General features: G+C 57.3%; 2 protein-coding genes across 2 annotated transcripts in view; one reads left to right on the plus strand and one right to left on the minus strand.

The window, feature by feature from the left end:
- FBXL20 (F-box and leucine rich repeat protein 20) overlaps window positions 1-4070 on the plus strand; it is a 32397-nt gene extending 28327 nt beyond the window's left edge. The window contains 5 exon segments of the mRNA XM_034070044.1: window positions 560-620; window positions 1000-1044; window positions 1935-1991; window positions 2438-2650; window positions 3573-4070. Of these exon segments, the coding sequence (XP_033925935.1) occupies window positions 560-620; window positions 1000-1044; window positions 1935-1991; window positions 2438-2650; window positions 3573-3680 (484 nt within the window). The 3' untranslated portion in view covers window positions 3681-4070.
- Window positions 4071-6476: 2406 nt separating this feature from the next.
- On the minus strand, window positions 6477-10741 carry RPL19 (ribosomal protein L19). Its single transcript, XM_034070045.1, has 6 exons — window positions 10591-10741; window positions 9963-10069; window positions 8680-8802; window positions 7686-7806; window positions 7457-7567; window positions 6477-6672 (listed from the first exon to the last, which is right to left on the minus strand). Exons 1-6 carry the CDS (start codon window positions 10593-10595, stop codon window positions 6549-6551), a joined length of 591 nt encoding a protein of 196 aa, XP_033925936.1. The 5' UTR covers window positions 10596-10741; the 3' UTR covers window positions 6477-6548.
- Window positions 10742-12278: the final 1537 nt, after the last annotated feature.

The raw sequence follows: 12278 nt of genomic DNA on the forward strand, positions 1-12278 counted from the left end.
TCTGTGTTCCCATTCAGCTCCATAGAGTAAAATCCATCCTGCACTATAGGGAAGTTGGCTTCTTTTCCTCTAGAGGTGGGTAAATGTGGTACCACTGGGAAGGAAACCTCAGCAGTGGCTGCCAGCAAGTAAATGGTTCACCCCTTAAGACTTCAAACCTCTCTCATGGCATCAAATACTTGTTCTCCAGTGCTCATCTCTCTGGTGCTTCCCCACTTTGGGAATGCCTGGAACCTGCCAGGGATGAGCTCTTAGGCAGAAGCTGTTCCCTGTGAGGGTGCTGAGGTGCTGGCACAGGGTGCCCAGAGAAGCTGTGGCTGCCCCATCCCTGGCAGTGCTCAAGGCCAGGTTGGACACAGGGGCTTGGAGCAGCTGCTCCAGTGGAAGGGGTCCTTGTCCATGGCAGGGGTTGGGAATGGGTGAGCTTTAAGGTCCCTTCATCCCAACCCAATCTGGTTCTATGGCTCCGAGCATCCCTGGGGTGCTGGAAGCTTGCACTGAAGTGCTCTGCAAAGCCAAGTGACTGCACTGTGGTGATGGTGATCCCTTCCCTATGCAGGATATTGGAAGTGGCAAGGTGTTCCCAGCTGACAGACGTGGGCTTTACCACCCTCGCCAGGGTAAGTGCTCCTTCCCTGCCTGATGGATGTGAGCAATCAGGGGCTGTCCTTGCCTGTGCCACCAAACTGCAGCCTTTGCCATTGTCCTGAGCCCTGCATCCCAATGGGAAGCACTTGGAAGGAAAACCCTCCTGGTTTGATTGCTGGAGTAACCTGGGACGTGCACAAGCAACCCTAAATTTGACTGCCCCTATTTGCCAGGACTGGAGCACCTCTGTGCCTTTACCTGGTCCTACACTGCATTGGTGCTGGGCATAGAGAAGCAGCACCGGGATGCTCATGGAGAGGACCTTGTGGGTTGAATGAGAGCTGTGTTCCTGTGGTTGTGTTCCCATTCCCTGCACTCAGTTTGTGTGTTTGCTCTTCTCTTTGTTCCTAGAACTGCCATGAGCTTGAAAAGATGGACCTGGAAGAGTGTGTCCAGGTAGGAGCTGCCACCCTTGGCTCTATTATCCTTTAGGCAGCATGGCAATAGGGGGCAGAGGGGGAGATGGGCTCCAAAGGACTGGATTTCACATCCTGAGCAGGAAAATGGGATGTATTTGGGATAAAGACAGTGTCACTTTTGGGGATTGAGCCTTTGTTCATATCTCAGTTATCAATTAGTATCAAATTTCATCATCAATATCTAATAATGACCACAGTAGCACTTGATTAGTGATAGAGGTGATAGGAATGTGACCCCCAGAGTAAAGTATGCACAAGGCAAGAACAGGTTTGTGCTCCATGTATGGCTGGGAATACTGGAAGTTACCTCTGTGTGGGAAGGGCACATTGAGCTAGAGGACATGGCAACAGCTTGGAATGGAGCTGGGCTGCCTGTGCTACCAGGGCAGTGGGATGACAGGGATGATGTCCCTATCCCTGCCTCCTGTGCTGCTCTTGTCTCCCAGTGGCCATAGGGGAGCACTGACAGGGATAAGAGCTGGATTTCCAGGCAGGAGCTGCTTTGAAGTGAACCCGGAAAAGGAAGAAGAGGAATTGGGCTCGGAACAAAGGCATCCCAGGCAGTTCCCATCAGGGAGCCGCTGTGTTGAGCCTCTTTCTTCCGGAGGGATACAGAGGAACAATGGGGCAGTGCTCCAGAGCTGTTGGGATGGGATGGAGCTCTGCTCCTTGCTCCATCAGAGCTGCTATGGGAAGCTCAGGAAAACATGAGGTGATGCCTCGAAGGGAGTGGAAGAACCTGGAATTGGGGCTCAGGACAGGGGAATTCTGCCATGGATTAGGCCAGCTTTGCAGTGTTCCTCTCCTAGGAGGGGGAAGGCCTTGAGCACAGCAGCCAGCCTGAAAAGGGCTTTTCCTCTTTTCCAGATAACAGACAGCACATTGATCCAGCTCTCCATACACTGTCCACGGCTCCAGGTTCTGGTGAGTGTTCCAAGGGAGAATTCCAGCTTTGGCTGTGCCACAAACACAAGGATTTGAAGTGCAGCCTGTGGGGATTTGTCTCTTTGCCTTCATGGATGTGATGTGAAGGCTCAGCTGGAAACTTGACCTGGAGAACCTCTACATCCATAGGAGACTGCAGCTCTTCCCACCTGTATTATGGAGCTGGGGAGCTGAGGCCTGGCTCTGGAAAGCAGTATTCCTCTAGGTGGGAAAAGTGGGAATTCAGGCTCAGTCTGCCCTGTGAGATGCTGAGAGAGCTGAGCTGGGGCAGCCTGGACAAGAGAAGGCTCCTGAAGGTCCTGAGAGCAGCTCCAGTGCCTAAAGGGGCTGCAGGGACCCCGGAGAGGGGCTTGGGATGAGGGATATAGGGATGGGACAAGGGGAATGGCTTGGGCTCCGGTTCAGCCCTGCTGTGTTCACTGCAGAGCTTGTCCCACTGCGAGCTCATCACGGACGATGGGATCCGGCACTTGGGCAATGGAGCCTGCGCCCACGACCGCTTGGAAGTGATCGAGCTGGACAACTGCCCCCTGATCACAGATGCATCCCTGGAGCACCTGAAGAGCTGCCACAGCTTGGAGAGGATAGAACTGTATGACTGCCAGCAGATCACCCGCGCCGGCATCAAGAGACTCAGGGTAAGGGGCAGAGCTTGGGGGGCAGGAGGGAGGCTTGGGGGGCAGGGGGTCCTGTGCACCCGGAGGCTTGGCTGATGGGGAGAGGTTGTTGCTGGGTAGGAGTGGTTGTTTTACATGTGGCTTGTAAAGGGGATGGAGCTTGCAGCACAGCAGGGGCACCTCCATCACTGCTTCATAGGCTCTGTGCACATTGCAGTGCATTGTGTTGGCCCTTCCCATATAAATAACAGGGGTAATCATAGAACCATAGAACGGTTTGGGTTGGAAGGGACCTCAAGATCATCCAGTCCAACCCCAATGGGCAGGGCCACCTCCCACAGAATCCTGTCCTAGAGGCAGGGGAGGCTGCAGGGGCTCAGCTGGGACAGAGCCAGGCTGCTCTGTCGTGAGCTGTCGGCACCTAAAGCACCTCATGGCCCAGTGCTCCCATCCTCGGGCTGTGTCTCGAGCTGTGAGGGTGCTGAGGCACTGGCACAGGGTGCCCAGAGGAGCTGTGGCTGCCCCATCCCTGGCAGTGCTCAAGGCCAGGTTGGACACAGGGGCTTGGAGCAGCTGCTCCAGTGGAAGGGGTCCCTGCCTGTGGCAGGGGTTGGAGATGGATCAGCTTTAAGGTCCCTTCCAACCCAACCCATCCCATGACTGGGATCTCTTAAGAGGAGCAATGATAGCACTTCATTGGCTTCAGAGGACACAGCTCTGCACAGGCAGGAGCTGTTCTGCTCCCCACAGCCACCCCAGGAGTGATGGGGGAGGAAAGGACATCACTTTATTCCCTGGGATTCTCTTTTCCACTGACAGAATGAACTTAAAAGGGCAAAATCCCCCTGGGCACCTGCAGGAACCTCCAGTTCCATTGTCAGAGCAGAGCCAGGCCTGGTGGGGGCTCCTCATTGTCACCGCCCCCCTCGTGTTTGTCTTCCAGACCCACTTACCCAACATCAGAGTCCACGCTTACTTCGCTCCTGTGACCCCCCCTCCGTCGGTGGGAGGCAGCAGACAGCGGTTCTGCAGATGCTGCATCATCCTATGACAGCGGCCGCGCTCCTCCTGCAAACTGAGGCTTCCACCCCCTTGTAGGAGCATGGGGGACACACCAGGACCTCCAAGGAAAGCGATACCAGTGTCATTTGCAAGGGGCAGGGAGCAGGGCTGTGGTGCCCCTGTAGCCACCCATCCCCATCCATAGACACCCCCCATCCCTCCGTGCTGTGGGAGCTGGAGCTCTCGTGGCTTTCTCTCTAGGTGGATTGGTCCCATCCGGAACCATTCCCGCTGGGTGGAATCGCTGGGAGCAGGAGGGGAGGCTTGTGGTGAGGTTGGGAGAGGGAACTGAAAGCCTTGGACATGGGGAAGGGGAGAGGAAGGGACCTGCTTTAACCCTTGTCCAAGGGGGAAACAAAGAAAACAAACCTGACCCCCCCCCCCCAAGTTCTTGTGTCCATTCTTCAGTGAGGGGATGAAGCAGCAGCTGTTGGGGGTCAGGATTGAGCCGTGCTCCCCTGCTCAGCACCCTGAGCATGCTCATGGCCAATGTTCATCTCTTCTGTGTTCCATAGCATCCGGCTCAGAGGCTTCCTTAGATCCTTGTGGTCCAGCTTGAAACCTGGCACATCCTGGGGGGGGTTCCCCTCCCTGCATCCCACTTGGGGTTGATTTGACACGATTGGAGATTCCCTAAGCACAAAGGCAGGAATGGGGCATTCCAATGAGTGCTTCCCACCGGGAGCAGCCTGAGCCTGGAGTGATCCGGGGGGAGAGGATGCAGGACAAGGGAGCTGCACCACGGGAGGCTCCTCAGCCCCTTCTCATCAGTGCTTGGGTGTCCAAACCTCTTCTGCGTTCCAGGTTTGCTCCCAGGGACAAGGCTCTAACTCCTGCTATAGGGGAACAAGTTCTGACCCTTGCTGCAGGGACCCTAATTCCCAGCTTCCTCCTGCTTCCCCTTCATCCCCAAGGAAAAGCAGAGCAGATGCTGCTGGTTGCCCTGGGAGGAGCAGCCTGAAAACAGACCTCGAGTCATCACCCTCTGTGTGAGCCCGGGGGGTGTGTGTGTGTGTGCTGCTTGTTCCCCTTCCACAGGTAAGTGTCATGGATGGAAGGAGGGTTTGCTCCGTGCCAGCACTTCCCAGCTCCCATAGGATCAGGGATCGGATGGGTTCCATGGGGCAGAGCTCAGACTCTGTCACAGGTTTGGGGGTGGTGTTGTGCTCCTGCTGCCAGGGCCCATCCGGGCTGGAAGGGACCCGTGGTTCTGGATGCCTCTGACCCCCCAAGTGATGCTGCACCTTCAGTCCATGGGGTGCAGCACGAGGGATCTGGTTGAGGCTCAGGGTTTGCTTTGTGCTGCTTCCCACCCTCTTCCCACCGCTCCAAGCAGTTCGGGCAGGCAGAAGGGTCACTTCTTCCCACCTTCATCTCCAGCTTCCCCTTCCCTCTCCCCATCAGCGTTCACTTCCCAGTGTGCTGCTGGGAGCCTGGTTGTGCCGCCTCAAGGATGCTGTCGATCCTTCCCTGGAGCTGGCTTTGAATCCATTCTATTTATTCAGATCCCTGTGGATCCCGTCCCTCCTCCACGAGCATTCCTCATCCTCCCTTTGCACAGCTCCCGAGTTTCAGGGTGGCCGAGGACAAACCGTGTCCTGGGAGCATCAGCAGCAACCGGTGTCTTTGCACAGCTGGAGATGGGGCAGGGCAGAGCTGATGGGGATTTCCAAGCCAGATTTGATGGGATTTTCCTTGTGGCAGAGCCCAGTTTTCATGGGGGAAGCTCCCCAAGACTGCAGAACCCAAAGCGTTTTCGTTGTCGTTTTCCAGACAGGGTTGACAGCATTAAGGTAGCTCAGAACCTACTTGACAGTGTCCTTGACAGTCACTTAATCCGTCTCCAAATGGACTCTATGTTTGTATTTATAAATACCAATAAACACCATTTTCCAAGCTCTTTTTTACCACCGGACCAACTGGGAGAGCAAAACCCAATCCCGGTGCATGGGGCAGCGTTCCGGGCTGGGGCTTGGGAAGGGGGCTTTGGTTTGGGGGGCGCAGAAGGCATCAAGCAGAGGTTTGGGGCTCAGCTGTGGTTGTGGGGTGAGGAGCTGGTGGGTCCTGGATCTGCTGGCTCAGGCCAGGACCTCAGGCCCTGCTCCTCCCCAGACACCCAACCTGTGCCATAGGATCCATGGGCAGAGCCTTGGGAAGCAGCTTCTGCTGCCTCAACCCTCCAGGGCTGGAGCAGATGGAGCAGGGAGCTCCCCAGGGCACCAACTGAGCCCTTCTGGGCCAGGGAGCCCCAATTCCACCCCAAATGAGGCTTGTCTGGGGGTTCAAGGCCTGCAGCAGTGCTTGCGAGCCCATTCCCGTGGCTGCTCCCACAGGGATGGGGCTGGCACCCGGCTCAGTTAAACCTGAACAGATCCCTGTTCTTGGAGAATCCCCTATGGATGTGGCATCGTGGGGGGGTTGGGTTGGATTTTGCTGGTTTGGGGGGGATGGAGATTCAGGATGGACCCTAAAAATGAGGTTTAAAATATCTGTGCCTGAGGGGGGAAAGGATGGGGATGGAGGGTGAGAATGGGAAGAGTTGGGTGGTGATGGGGTTGTGGGGCTCAACCAGCTTCTAAAAGCTTGGGGTGGGGAGGGTTGGCCCCTTGCAGCACCCATGGGGTAAGGAGAAGCTTGGGTGAGGGTTGGGGGTCCCCTGCTCCCTCCTGTCCCTTCCCCTCTGTGGCTGCAGCGCACCCAGAGCCTGTCCCTGATGAACCAAGGTGAAGAGCTGGAGCTCTCCACATTCCACACATCCTGGAGAGAAAGAGGGAGACTCCCTGGGAGCAGTTGGGGCTCTGGAGCTTTATTGGATGCTCGTGGCTGGAGGCTCCTCCGGGTGCAAGACAAGCAGGGGTCACTTCTTGGTCTCCTCCTCCTTGGAGAGGGTCTTGATGATCTCCTCCTTCTTGGCCTGCAGCCGCTCCTCGCGCCGCTTCCGAGCCTCCTTGGTCTTGGACCTGCGAGCTTCAGCCTGGTCCCTGTGAGAGGGGGAGAGCTGGTTCATGGGGGGGTCCCCTCAGAGCTTGCAGCCTGGCCCCTGCTCCCCCAGATCCGAAGCAAGCTCTGCTCCAGTGCCAGCTGCACCAATGGAGCATGGAAGCAGGGGATGGGTTGGAAGGGACCTTAAAGCTCCTCCAGCTCCAACCCCTGCCACGGGCAGGGACCCCTTCCACTGGAGCAGCTGCTCCAAGCCCCTGTGTCCAACCTGGCCTTGAGCACTGCCAGGGATGGGGCAGCCACAGCTTCTCTGGGCACCCTGTGCCAGCGCCTCAGCACCCTCACAGGGAACAGCTTCTGCCTAAGAGCTCATCTTTGGGCCAGTCCTACCCAATTCTGGCTCCGTTCCTCACCCAGGCTGCAGAAGAAGCCACCAGCAGCAGAACCCCCCCCGGGATCACCCCACTGTGGATGCAGCACCCCCAGGATCACCCCACTGTGGATGCAGCACCCCCAGGATCACCCCACTGTGGATGCAGCACCCCCAGGATCACCCCACTGTGGATGCAGCACCCCCAGGATCACCCCACTGTGGATGCAGCACCCCCAGGATCACCCCACTGTGGATGCAGCACCCCCAGGATCACCCCACTGTGGATGCAGCACCCCCAGGATCACCCCACTGTGGATGCAGCACCCCCGGGATCACCCCACTGTGGATGCAGCACCCCCGGGATCACCCCACTGTGGATGCAGCACCCCCGGGATCACCCCACTGTGGATGCAGCACCCCCGGGATCACCCCACTGTGGACGCAGCACTTACGCCAGGAGCTTCTTGCGAGCTTTATCCGCCTTGAGCTTGTGGATGTGCTCCATGAGGATGCGCTTGTTCTTGAACACGTTGCCCTTGACCTTCAGGTACAGGCTGTGATACCTGATGGAGCAGAAGGGAAGGGGCTCAGTGAGGCAGCCCCAGACCCCCCCATCCCTCCTGCTGGGATCAGCCCTGGTGCTGTGCTCCATGGGGAGGGCTCCAGCACCACCAGGCTCACATGTGCCGGTCGATCTTCTTGGATTCCCTGTATCTGCGCAGGAGACGCCTCAGGATCCGCATCCTCCGCATCCACGTCACCTTCTCGGGCATGCGAGCATTGGCTGTGCCCTTCCTCTTACCTGGAGAGGGAAAACAGGATGGGAATGGAGCCGGATTCCTGCACCTTTAACATGGTCCTCATGGAATCATAGAACCATAGAATGGTTTGGGTTGGAAAGGAGCTTAAGATCATCCAGTTCTAACCCCCTGCCATGGACAGGGACACCTCACACTAAACCAGGGCACCCAAGGCTCTGTCCAGCCTGGCCTTGAACACTGCCAGGGATGGAGCATTCACAGCCTCCCTGGGCAACCCATTCCAGTGCCTCAGCACCCTCACACTAAAGAACTTCTTCCTTAGATCCAGTCTAAACTTCCCCTGTTTCAGTTTGAACCCATTACCCCTTGTCCTGTAACTACAGTCCCTAATGAAGAGTCCCTCCCCAGCATCCCTATAGCCCCCTTCAGACACTGGAAGCTTCTCTGAGGTCTCCCTGCAGCTTCTCTTCTCCAGGCTCAACAGCCCCAACTTTCTCAGCCTGGCTCCATACAGGAGCTGCTCCAGCCCCTGAGCATCCTCGTGGCCTCCTCTGGACTTGTTCCAACAGTTCCATGTCCTTCTAATGCTGAGGACACCAGAACTGCACACAATGCTCCAGGTGAGGTCTCACAGAGGGGCAGGATCAGCTCCTTGGCCCTGCTGCTCACGCTCCTTTGGATGCAGCCCAGGATACGGTTGCTTTCTGGGCTGTGAGCACACACTGCAGCCGGCTCATGTTCAGTTTCTCACTGACCAGCACCCCCAAGTCCTTCCCCTTGGGCTGCCCTGGATCTCTCCTCTGCCCAACAGGAGCTGTGCCTGGGACGGCTCCCCCTGTGTTTAACCCTTGTCTTTGCTCCAAGAGGAAAACCAGGAACACACCAAGCACAGGTGGAGGCTGGGATGGACTCACCGATGCCCATGTGCCTGCCCTTCCGCCGGGCCAGGGTGTTCTTCCTGCAGCGGGCTCGGGAATGCACAGTCACAGGCTTGCGGATGATGAGCCCATCCTTGATGAGCTTCCTGATCTGCTGCCCTGCGGACAGAAACATCCACCTCCAGCACCAAGCACAGGCACCAATCCTGCCTTCCCAAAGCCCCCCCTCCATCACTAGAGACCCCTCCCCAACCTTAAACCCACCCCCATAGGATGTGGCACTGGGCTCCCTCAGGCTCTCAGTGCCCTGGATTCACCTCCCTGCCCCTGTCCCCAGCCCCACAGGCAGTGTGATACACACATCAGTGTATTGGCTTTCACAGACCAAGTGTGGTTCTGTGGATATAACCATACAAGTTTATAGTAACAAAAACAAAGCTCAATAAAGACACAAGATGAGCAAAACAGAGTTGCTTAGTAGAAGAATCTGTAAAGGTAAAGAGAACGGGGGGGTTTGCATGCTTGATAGAAGAAGAGCTAGTGCCTGTAAAATAGAGAGTGAAAGTACTTTTTAGCTTAACTTAGGTTGTAGAAATGAACAGTATTTATGTTGTAAACCTGTGGAATTGAGTGGCCCCACTAAATGTGAGTGAATTGTTCCACACCAGTCCTCCAAAGCATCTTTAAAGAACAACGTTTGTGTTGTAAGTCTGGGGTGAGATAACAAGATTTAGTGACCCCATTAACATGAATGAGTTATTTCACACCATCCTTCTACCTATCAGTGAGTTTAGAGGCAGAGCCTCCCAAACATCTTGGGATGCTCCTTGTCTGCAATAAATGGTGCAGGAAGGCCACACTGCTTTAAACCTTTGCCAGTTATCATAATACTGAGAGATGTGGTTGGGTTTAGCCAATTTGTGATTACTGGGGTGTTCAACTGTGCCAAAGGAGATGAGTACACTGTGAGGAAGACTGCTTACTTCATCCTGAAGACCCCTACTCACATGAGGAAGACTGCTTCCTGCATCCTCAACACCCCTGCCCACACTCATTGAAGAGCAGTGCCAAGAGAAGGAGACTTCTGATAACAAATCACTGGACTTAGTTATAATGTTCCCTGCCTATACACAGGGATTATGAATATGGATGTGACCAATGGAATTGTGGAAGCATAGAAACCTGTACCAAATATGAATCACTCACACCTCTGACTATGGCCCTGCCCTGTTTGCTTTGGCTTCATTGACTTTGCCCCTCCATAAACCCTTGTTATCCCGTTCAGAGCAGTGAATCCCTACTGCACACAGGGCACTCACGGGAGTTGGCGTTGGCGATCTCATTGGTCTCGTTGGGGTCCAGCCACACTTTCTTCTTGCCGCAGCGCAGGACGCTGGAGGCCAGCCTCTTCTGGAGCCGCAGCATGCTGCAAACACCTGCATCAGCCCCCCCGCACCATGGGCACTGCCCCGAGCACCCCGTGGGGCAGGGATTGATCCTCGGCTCTATCTAAACCTGCCCTGGTGCAGCTTGAGGCCATTTCCTCCTGTCCCATCCCTTGTTCCTTGGGAGCAGAGCCCAGCCCCTCCTGGCTCCATCCTCCTGTCAGGCACTTGCAGGGAGCCATCAGGTCCCCCTCAGCCTCCTCTTCTCCATCGGAACCCCCGGTCCCTCTCCCATTCCCCATCTCTTGTGCTCCATTCCCTTCCCTGGCCCCGCTCCTCCCTCCCTCAGCTTCCCCTCAGCCGCCATTTCCCCCTCCCCTCACCGCGGCCGCCATTTTCCCCCCACGGAGGCCGCAGCCACCCCGGGGCCGCAGGACCCCCCCCCTCCCCGTTACCGAAGCCTCCCCCCGTTATCCCGACCCCAAACCCGGCTCCCTACCGGCTCCCCCCGTCCCCATGGCCGCTGTACCGGCCCCGAACCCCACAGAGCGCTGCCCCTTACCTCATGGCGGCGGCCGGGCACGGAGGAAGAGGCGTGTGGCCGGTCCCACCCTGCCCCGGCGGCGCTGGGAGAGGAACGTACCACTTGTCTCGCACCCAGCCCCGTGCCCCGCAGCACCGAGGGGATGCGGATCGCGGTGCCGGGAGAGCCCCGGTGGGGCTGAGGGTGCTGAGGGCGGCCGGGAGCGGAGAGGCTCCGGATGGGGAAGGAAAGATGCGGTTTATCCTCTTCGCACACCCCTCTGTCTCGGTGCGGGGTGGTACAGCCCGAGCCGGAGCCTGCGCATGCGCGGTAGGGTGGGGGGGCAGTGGGATGGGATTGGGGCTATGGGGTTGGATTGGGGGCGATGGGACGGGATCTGATCCCATTGATTGGGGCAATGGGGTTGGGTTGGGGGCGATGGGACGGGATCCGATCCCATTGTTGGACCCGAGGGAGCCGGGACGCGGTTGTTCCCTCTCCTCCTGCCTGGGGCCGCAGGACGGGACGAGGTCAGCATCGTCCGGGCTCTGGTTCCAGAGCTCTCACCTCTGGGATGTGGGGATTGGAGCTGGGATCTCGGGTCCCGCTTGGCTCCCGCAGTTGGGAGAGCAGGAACGGGCTCAGGGATGTTCTGAGCCCTCCTGGCACAGGAAAACCAAGAGCGAGGCCTGAAACCGGTGTCCTTAATGCGGGAGGAACATCCCAGAGGTCTGGAGCCTCTCCAGGAGCAGTGGTGGAGAGATCCCAGGAGAAGGGAATGATGCAAAGGGATAACGCGTGGATAGCACCGAACTCAGGGACCGAATTCCCCCTTTCAAGCAAACTTGTGCGGTGAAAACATCACCTTTTAACCACCCTGATGTCAAATAGCACCCAAATACATCCTTTTGCAGCCGTTTTCCTGCTTCCTTCCACCTTTGGAGCGGTTGGAAGGTGCGAACCCCCAAAGCCACATCCCGAAGCACCAGAGCCAGGATGGAAACGGTTCCTTTGGGATCTGGCGGCCGCAGGCGCTCAGCATATGGTGTGAGAAAAGGAGCCGATGGCAACAGATTTCCTGGTTCACTCGGAGGGAAAAACAGGGATAAACACAGGCGTGTGCTGTGGGAATGGGGCTCCTGGTGTTCCTACAACAAACAGCGCGATCCAGAGCATCCGGGTGCAGGGCAGAGCCTGGAGCTCGGTTAGCAGGGATCTGCGGCTGGGATCCGTGTTGGGTCCAGCCCTGGGGCAGCAGCACCAGAGGGACCTGGAGCTGTTGGATGAGGCCATGGGGATGCTGTGAGGGCTGGAGCAGCTCTGCTCTGGAGCCAGGCTGAGAGAGCTGGGCTGGGGCAGCCTGGACAAGAGAAGGCTCCTGAAGGGGAGACCTGAGAGCAGCTCCAGTGCCTAAAGGGGCTGCAGGAAACCTGGAGAGGGGCTTGGGACAAGGGATGTAGGGACAGGCCAAGGGGAATGGCTTGAACCTGCCCGAGGGGAGACTGAGCTGAGCTCTTAGGCAGAAGCTGTTCCCTGTGAGGGTGCTGAGGCACTGGCACAGGGTGCCCAGAGAAGCTGTGGCTGCCCCATCCCTGGCAGTGCTCAAGGCCAGGTTGGACACAGGGGCTTGGAGCAGCTGCTCCAGTGGAAGGGGTCCCTGCCTGTGGCAGGGGTTGGAGCTGGAGGAGCTTTAAGGTCTCTTCCAACCCAATCCATGGCTGGGATTC

The sequence above is a fragment of the Melopsittacus undulatus genome, chromosome 17 (assembly GCF_012275295.1).
Source record: "Melopsittacus undulatus isolate bMelUnd1 chromosome 17, bMelUnd1.mat.Z, whole genome shotgun sequence".
Classification (NCBI taxonomy): domain Eukaryota; kingdom Metazoa; phylum Chordata; class Aves; order Psittaciformes; family Psittaculidae; genus Melopsittacus; species Melopsittacus undulatus.

Coding starts and splice junctions, on each gene's coding strand:
- RPL19 (XM_034070045.1), bottom strand. Junction 7,807..8,679: donor GGGCAGGCACATGGGCATCG/GTGAGTCCATCC, acceptor TTCCCTCTCCAG/GTAAGAGGAAGGGCACAGCC. Junction 6,673..7,456: donor GCTCGCAAGAAGCTCCTGGC/GTAAGTGCTGCG, acceptor CCCCTCTCACAG/GGACCAGGCTGAAGCTCGCA.